At 34.5% G+C, this 8,817-nt stretch overlaps 1 protein-coding gene across 1 annotated transcript; it reads right to left on the bottom strand.

The window, feature by feature from the left end:
• Positions 1-4,729: 4,729 nt before the first annotated feature.
• Positions 4,730-7,091, bottom strand: LOC123660126. Its single transcript, XM_045595229.1, has 3 exons — positions 7,032-7,091; positions 5,890-6,301; positions 4,730-5,535 (listed from the first exon to the last, which is right to left on the bottom strand). The coding sequence occupies exons 2-3, from the start codon at positions 6,229-6,231 to the stop codon at positions 5,137-5,139; spliced, it is 741 nt and encodes a 246-aa protein (XP_045451185.1). The 5' UTR covers positions 6,232-6,301; positions 7,032-7,091; the 3' UTR covers positions 4,730-5,136.
• Between the last annotated feature and the right edge of the window lie 1,726 nt (positions 7,092-8,817).

Below are 8,817 nucleotides of genomic sequence, written 5' to 3'. Positions count from 1 at the left end.
TTAATTGCTAAAAAAGATAAAGGGGGGCTAATTTATCCGTCAAGTAGCACAATTAAAATATGTGAAAGGGCCGAAAAAATTTTTCGAATGCGTTTACATGAAGGTATCAGTTTCTTCAACGATAAAAATTTAATGCAGAAATTGACGCTTTCATGTTTTAAGGACTGTACACGTCTTAATAACATATTCGTAGATCTCCACAATAATGATAACCAACCACTGATTGGTAATCATAGGTTATTGTTATTGAAAGCAGTCGCCGTGCATTACTTTGAAGTACGCATACATCATACTACAAAACAGATTTTTTCACCCAGCGATAGAATTCGCAACATACACAATAAGCTTGTACTGTTTAGAGGGCAATAAATTCACTATTCACTAATATGTGTTGTTTTATTTCCTCCTGACTTTTTTCTTAGTTACTAGCTGTTGCCCGCAGCTACGCCTGGCAACAATCCAACTTAGATTAACAACCGAATCTTGGTTGATGACTGATGAGGCTATTTCTATAGCCTAGGTCACTCAGTATTAACTTAGCATTTGAATGATATAGTTTTTAAAATCAGTCGAGGAGTTTTTGAGTTATTTCGACCACGAAATTGGTACGAGGTACCAACCTCACAGAGCTAATAGTGACCGGCTTGTACGTTATATATGTGTGCAAGGTACTTGTTTGAAACTATGATATCTCCTAAGATATCCGTTAAAATCAAGCAATGTCAAGGGCAGTTTTGTTCAATAATCCTTATAATTAATAACAAATGTATTTGGGTACTATTAATATTATATTTATAATATCCCTTCGCAAATTATTATTATAATTAAAAATTATTATAAAGTAACTTTGATAACCATAAAAACGATTACAGTGAGTTAACCTTAAAAGATAGACATAGGTATGCTCTCGTGGACTTTATTTTAGGGCTTTTAAAAGGTTACAATTCCGTCATAAATAATTATAATTATTACGTAACTTTAACCGTTTACGCAGCCCACGAAACGAAGGGTTTCAAAAGAAATATTTTTCATTGAGGCTCCATTCCTATTGGTCATAGCGTGCATGATGACATAATAAGCCAATATAATGAGCCATGATAAGTAAGGCTTTTAAACTTCCTCGATAAACGGACTATTCGACACAAAAATAATTTTTCAATTCGAACTAGTAGTTCCCGAAATTAGCGCATTCAACGAAACAAATAAACTCTTCAGCTTTATAATATTAGTGTAGGAGTCCGTAAAAAGGAATAACTACAAACCTCTGATTTCTAAAATACCGTTTTGGCGTTTTAGCATTTTATCCTTTCCACTGACAGTATTATGTCAATTACTTCAAACGGGGTAAATGTTTTTGTATGACAACACTAGCAAGGTTGATTACGTCATCATTCTCTATCTCATGTGGCCACGCTGAGCAGTAGTCTATAGTTTACTCTGTCTACGGGCTATAGTCAATTTTTTAAGAAGTGTCCTATTTAGTAAACAAGTCCTGTCAATACGTAAATTCACGATTTTTCCATATCTATTACTAACTTTCACAACACATTAGCTTACAGACATTTGTAAAACTCTATTTACTATTTATTTCACTAAAAACAAATATCAATTTATCATTTAAATACATAAAAACTATATCAAGATACATACGAATATCAAGAATACAGATAATTAAGATAAAGATTTACAGATTATTAATCAGCAAATCTCATAAGTAAAATTTTAAGGGCATCCCCTTCAAACTTTGAGATTACTGGTTTGGAAGAAGCTAGAAACGCTTTCTTAATTGCATGCCCAGGTCAAAATTTTCCAGTTTCTCCAAATTCACAGAGGAGCTGGGACGACATAAACTGCAAATTGACTTATGACAAACTTTTAAGCTGTAGTACAGGCTCGGCGCGTGCTAGGCTTTTGGCCGTGGGTACGCATGAGGCCGGCTACTGGCTTCATGCGTACCCTTCAACAAATACAGGAACATTTCTTGAGCCTGTCACGCTCCGAATCGCAACCTGTCTACGGCTTGGGGTTCCGATCTGCGCTCCTCATAAATGTCCCTGTGGCAGTGATGTCGATACGCTAGGACATCACGGTCTGTCATGCCTAAAAAGTGCAGGCCGCTTCTCGAGACATGCCGCACTTAACGATATCATACGCCGGTCCCTTGCCACCGTAAACGTGCCAAGTCTACTTGAGCCGACTGGTATTGCAAGAGACGATGGCAAGAGACCGGACGGTATGAGTTTGATTCCATGGAAGATGCTGCTGATGGGCCGGGTGCTGGTATGGGATGCAACCTGTTCAGACACGCTAGCCCCTTCCCATCTACATGGAACCAACAACAGAGCTGGTGCGGCTTGTGAAGCGGCTGAAAAAACAGAAGCAGACAAATACAGGGGTCTAGGCTCCGAATATGATTTTGTTCCATTCGGTGTCGAGACCCTTGGTCCGTGGGATCCTAGTGCTATAACACTATTTAAGGAAATAGCAAAAAGGTTAGTCGACGTCACAAGAGACCGAAGAGCTGGCAGCTACTTCGGACAAAGAATTAGTCTAGCCATTCAAAGGGGGAACGCTGCCAGTATCTTCGGAATCTTGCCTAAAATATAGTATATATATATATATATATATATATATATATATATATATACTTAAGGTTTTTTTTTAGTTAATGTAATTTATCTGTTAAATATTAATATATTTTTTAATATGTCATATTTCAATATCTTTTTTTATAAGGCAAATAGGGATGTGTTCATTATATTTTAAATGTGAATGAGTATAAAAGAATGAACCCGAAGCCGAGTTCTTTATCTATATTTTAAATTTTCACGAAATACAATTTGTTGATAAGTTATAAAACAATGTTATCGTAAAGCGATTTGTTATTAAATTGTTATATATTGTTTTTTTTTTGTTGAGGGCAAAAAAATGCTTACAAAATATTACAAATGTCAATCATTTATAGTAAAGTGTTTATTGTAAAGGTTTTATTTTATATTACGAATATTTCTGAATATCAATTTAATCCTGAACATTTTTAACGCTATACCATATACCTAATATAAAAGTATAGCACATTGCATTGGCATAAAAGATTACTGTAGTTCACAGGAAAATTTTGTGGGACTTGAAGACGGCTCTTACGTGACATTGACTAATGACCCTAAAGAAGAAGAAGAAAAAGATGAGACTTAGGATTACCCAATGAGAGGTGCGTATAAAACAATGTCAAATCAGCCCTTTTATCTAGATGTAAGAGAGAGTGCGTCGCCGGCGCAAGGTTTTTTAATAGACTTGTGTAACTCATGAGTGAGTGATACAAATGAAACATATCTTTTCAAGTGAGCTAGTCTCTTATCAGCTCACTTACGTTTCAAATATATCTCCAGCTCACTAGTCTTATGATTCATTTTCAAGAGACTGACGTACTGAGCGGGAGTAAACGAGACTGAGCTAGTGAGCCACTCGATCGGACGATGGCGTTTATCATGCGAAAGAGAGAGATAGTTAGTTATGGCTCTGTATCTTTTCGATTCATATTTCACAAGGTCATAGACTCAATCGTCTTGCTTTGAACAAGCGAAAAAGTATTTTTTTACCACCACATAAGGTTGTGTTTTGGTTGCATTATAAAATTATTTCACTGAGCTAAATGAGCTGAAGAGCTAAATGAGTGATATATATCCTAAGATCAAAATGATATATCTCTCTTTTCTTTTCAGTGATATAAACTTCGCATGGCTATTTTTTAATTATAGTAAATACAAATAATAATAATGTGACCAAAATACTAATAGGGTCGACATTTTTTTTTTAAACACAAGCCGTCCTTGTGATGTAAGTTTTAATTGTGACGTCTTTTTTACCGACTATTTTACATAAACGAAATACATATTTTGTAAATCTGTCTTTTATAAAGATGCTCGATTAATATATATATATATTAATTCTATACTGCTACTAACAAAAATATTCAATAAATTATCAGATTTTGATATAATTTCAGCAATGTGGTATCGCTAAATATTTAAATATAAAATAAATTTTACTCTCATCTATGCTTTATTAATATTGTTCATTCATTTGCTCTTTGCGTCACGTTATTAAACCTTAAACTATTATTTATATTACTCTAGGATGAAGTATATATTACTCTTTGCTATTATTCTATTTATCTGTGGTCGCAAGTACGCCATATTTGTTTACCGTTTAGGACATTTCTTAAAAAATGGACTACAAGTACTTTAACCTTTAACGTTAAGCATGCGTTTTCGTTTCACTTAGTTTCAATAAACAATATTATAATTGTATTTAACAAAATTTTCTGGTAGTTATTTCAATATGATATACTTTTTATAAGTATCACTAGCATAGCAAACAAACGTATGGTACACTTGGTATTTAGTGGTCACCTTAGCCTATGAACACATGCAACACCAGGTACATCAAGCGCCATACCGCCCTACCCCAAGAGGATCTGATTACCTTACCACGGAAACATCACGTTACTTAAGGGCAGAGTTATGTGGGTGTGACTTTCTGTATGGTTAATGTGCTTCCCCAGTCGGTCTATTCTAAATTTAGAGCATGATACGTTATGCTCTGCTTCAATGAAAACAAAAAATTTAAAAAAGATTAAACGGTTTCATGAGACAGTAGCTTCCTGACACTCAATCTACCAGTCCGTTAATATCAAACATGCAATAGGATGTTAGGTAATAAAAACAAAAATGATGAATAGTATAATTTCATTACAGTAAGTAGTTCAGTTAATTAAAAGTCTCCATAATTATATATTTTAAACACAAAAGTAAATAATAAATTATTGCAATATTTCTACTACTTGTTAACCATTTAATGGTCTTATAACACGACAAAATAAACATATAACAAATTAATTAAAAAGGTACATTGGTGTAAGATGATGAGAAATCATTTTCGGCCCTTACAAAATTTAGGATACTAGTACAATATCAGATGTAGTAAGATAGGACATCTCATATGCCTCAGAAATACATTATTTTTCGGGCCATATAAAAATATACAATACGTAAGGTAACTGTGAAATTTATTAGTAATTAAATTGTTTAAGTATTAATTTTTATAAGAATTTAAAATGGCAAATCCTAAAGACATCTAATCACTTGTTATATCTGATATCCTAGCTTCGCTCACTAGACTTTGTATTTCCAATTGTAGTCTAATAGCTTTCTGTAAATCCATTTTCCTCAATTGCGCTGCTATATATTTACCATAGATATCAAATTCATCCTCTTTCGTAGACTCATAATTGGAATCATTGGTATAGTCAATATGACTTCTGTGCCTTAATTTTTTCTTTTTATTTTTTTTATTTAAAAGAGGTGTTTGTTTTTCTTTTTTAATTGGGCTCAACGAGTCTTCAGTTTTTGGCGATTCATAGTCGTCTTCCGAATTTGAAATTAGTGGGTCAGGATTTTCTTCATTGTTGTTATTTTGTAATTCTTGTCCTACCCATATTTGACAGGATGCATCAATGTCTGGTGCATCTTGTGCCTGAAAATTCAAGTAGGTTGATATGAAAAATTAATATTAATTTATTTAATTCCATTTTTGACATCACAAAGTTAGCAAACTAGTTTAAAGTCCATCTGATGATAAACAATAACTGTAATCTATAGACACCAGGAACCTTACCCCTGACCCTAAGCAGATGATCAGGCAATCTCACTCACCATAGGAACAATTCAACCCTACTTTAGAGCAGTTTTATTTAGCTGAGATGTTCTGTAAGGTTGGGGCACTTCCCCCAGACAATTGGGGCAGTTGGACTCCAAACTTTGAACAAGATATTTCCTCAATATGATAATTTAATAATTATTTTAATATTACAATTAATCTTTTACTTACTGTTAAAGAACCGAAATGTCGATTGGTTGGAATATGTTTAAGGCATCGATCCATTTCTTGGAACCATATTAGTGAAGGTTCGTAAATTGAATCCGGACTAGATTTTTGCAATATTTTGTGCACTTGTTGCACGTATGTCGTTCTCAAATTCTTAATCTTCATCCTTACTTCAGGTACAGTCAGGGATATCATAGTTGAATCTTTGAATTCTATACAAACATCGGCGTAGGCTTTATCTCTCTGATGTTTTAATTTATACCCTGGATGATTGGGGTTCCATAGGCATTCGTGTTTTAAATACATTTTCACAAATTCAAGTGTGGCTGCTTCACTCCATCGCATTTTTATTTCTTATATATAAGTAAAACAGTATGACTGTATGATATAATCAGCAAAATAACAAATGGTCAATCTAGTACAGTGTTGCCGTTAGGACAATCTAGTTTGTGGCTACATCAAAGAAAAAAGTTGCCAGTTTTGTAAATAAATCACTTTCGAAATTCCGCTAGAAGTGGCTAAAGTGTGCGTTTTCCAATTACAGAGCATAATGTGACTCAGTGGAGCACAACGCTAAATTGTGCTGATGCTTAATTGGAACTTGAATTATTTTTCAAATACACCTAAGAAAACTACGACGACTTTACTTTACTTTGAATTACTAACTATAATATACTAGCTGTGCCCCGTGGTTTCACACGCTTTAATTTAAAAAAAAAATGCGTATTGCGTATGCGTAAACAATAACAACATTGCGCTCCGTTTGATATTTTGACACGAGTAGTATTGACATTATGCAAAACAAACTAGGCTCAACAGCAATAGCTGTACGGGCCATTTTCATTCGATCGAACCTAAATTACGTTAAAGATAAACACTCATTCGGGAATCCCCCTGCCATAATGCGGACATTATTGGTGTTGCCTAAAATTAATTATGTATTTTAGTTTGGTAGTATTGGTACCGTATGGTGGTATGTATTAGTCGGTAGACTTTTTATAGTAATAAAAATATGTATGTATTAACAATCTAAAAAGCAGCTAGAAGTAGCTAGATTTATTTTGGTGGCTAAAATGGATTGTTTTTTGGCTAAAACTGTTGAAAATCCGCTAGATCTAGCCACAAAATGGCTAAAACGGCAACACTGATCTAGTATTTAGAGTGACATAATATAGAGCTGCCAGATCGAAAAATGTTGTAGAACTGTAAAAGGCGAGAAAAACTAAATGTTTAATAATACAATAATAAGAAAGCTTATTATTTTTTTTTAAATTGAAAACTTAAGTAATTAATATATAGTTGAATAATAAAAAAAATCATTTATTTTTATAATCTTTACTAGAATTTGTTTCCAAGTAAGTTGTCATAGACGTTTAGATTGGTATACTCGCTACTTCGCTAACTTTCGGATGAACAGGTAGTAAAATATCATAAAACCTTTTTACTAAACTTCCATAAGGTTTAAATTTTTATTAAAAAAACTATTGCTTAAAAAACATTTTTATAGTAAAACTTCTTTACGCACACTTAACTTGGAGAGTAAGCTGGTGAATGCGTAACGAGAGCGTTACGAAAAGTGTGATCGGGTGAGGCGAACGGAAGTTTAGACGGAGATAAGTTAGTGAAGATAGAAAGAGAGAAAGTTAAGTTTAGTTTTAGTTCAGTCGTGTGGTCTAAAACACGCTCGTTTTTTTAAAATGTGCGGTTAATGATTTTTATACATGGATCAAAAACACATTTAACACAACAAATGAATTATTTTGTTTTCGTGACAAAATAGATCCGAACATTTTAAAGACGTAGAGTTATTGAAAAAATAAACTTATGATATCTATATTCTTCAGAACAGTTTCAGAGTTTTTAAAAAGCCTGACGCCAGCCAGCTTACCGGCATTGCTTACATCAATCAGGTTTTTTTGGACTGACGGCGTAATAATGTTTCAGCGAGGTCGACACTGTTCAGTGACTGAAGTCCGAATCAATCAAACACATTTTTTTTTTTCGAAATTTGGCCTTAGCGCTTTACAGGGTCACCGGGTGGGGTGTCCGGGTATCGAGACCCAGCAGTGAAAGAATCAATCAAACCATTTTTTTTTTTTCGAATTGTGTAGTGCTTTTGGCCATATCGGCCTTGGTGCGTCACCGGGTGGGGTGGTGGCTTTTTTTTATGTCACTAAGTCGGCAAAGAAGCGTACGGCTCACCTGATGGTAAGCGATTACCGTAGCTTATAGACGCCTGCAACACCAGAAGCATCGCGAGCGCGTTGGCGACCAAATCCCCAATCCCCCTCAGGAGCTCTGGTCACCTTACTCACCAACAGGAACACAATACTGCTTGAAAATAGTATTATTTTGCTGTGGTCTTCTGTAAGGTCGAGGTACTACCCCAGTCGGGCTGCTCCATATTTTAAGCAGGAAATTCCTGCTGTGCCCTACCTCAGTTTCTGTAAGGTCGAGGTACTACCCCAGTCGGGCTGCTCCATATTTTGAGCAGGAAATTCCTGCTGTGCCCTACCTCAGCTGGGTACTAGTACCCAGCCGTGAAAGAAAAAGGCTCCTTTAGAAGGACTCGGGATGTCCGTTCGTCCTAAGAACGACGATGTCAGTGTATTGTGTGGCGGTCCGCTATGTGGATTGGTGTGTGCGGGCCTTCAAAACACGGGTCTTCAAATCGCGGGAAATAAAACCATTGAGTGCAGCCGTACATGTGCACTTCCAGCAATATAATAAATCAAACATGAATTACAAGGTAATTTTTTAAATCAAAGTAATAATTTTTATATTGTAATGATCAATCAACAGCTTATGAACTAATTATAAAACAATAAAATTATTAAACTGAATTAGTTCAGTTAACGAACTATTGTTATTGCGCCGACATGAATTTTTCGAAAAACTAAATGTATTATATGTAAGTTTAAAAGTTTAAAA

Source organism: Melitaea cinxia, chromosome 15 (assembly GCF_905220565.1).
Source record: "Melitaea cinxia chromosome 15, ilMelCinx1.1, whole genome shotgun sequence".
Lineage (NCBI taxonomy): Eukaryota > Metazoa > Arthropoda > Insecta > Lepidoptera > Nymphalidae > Melitaea > Melitaea cinxia.
The sequence above is the reverse complement of the archived record's forward strand: the minus strand, read 5'-3'. Positions and strand labels throughout refer to the sequence as shown.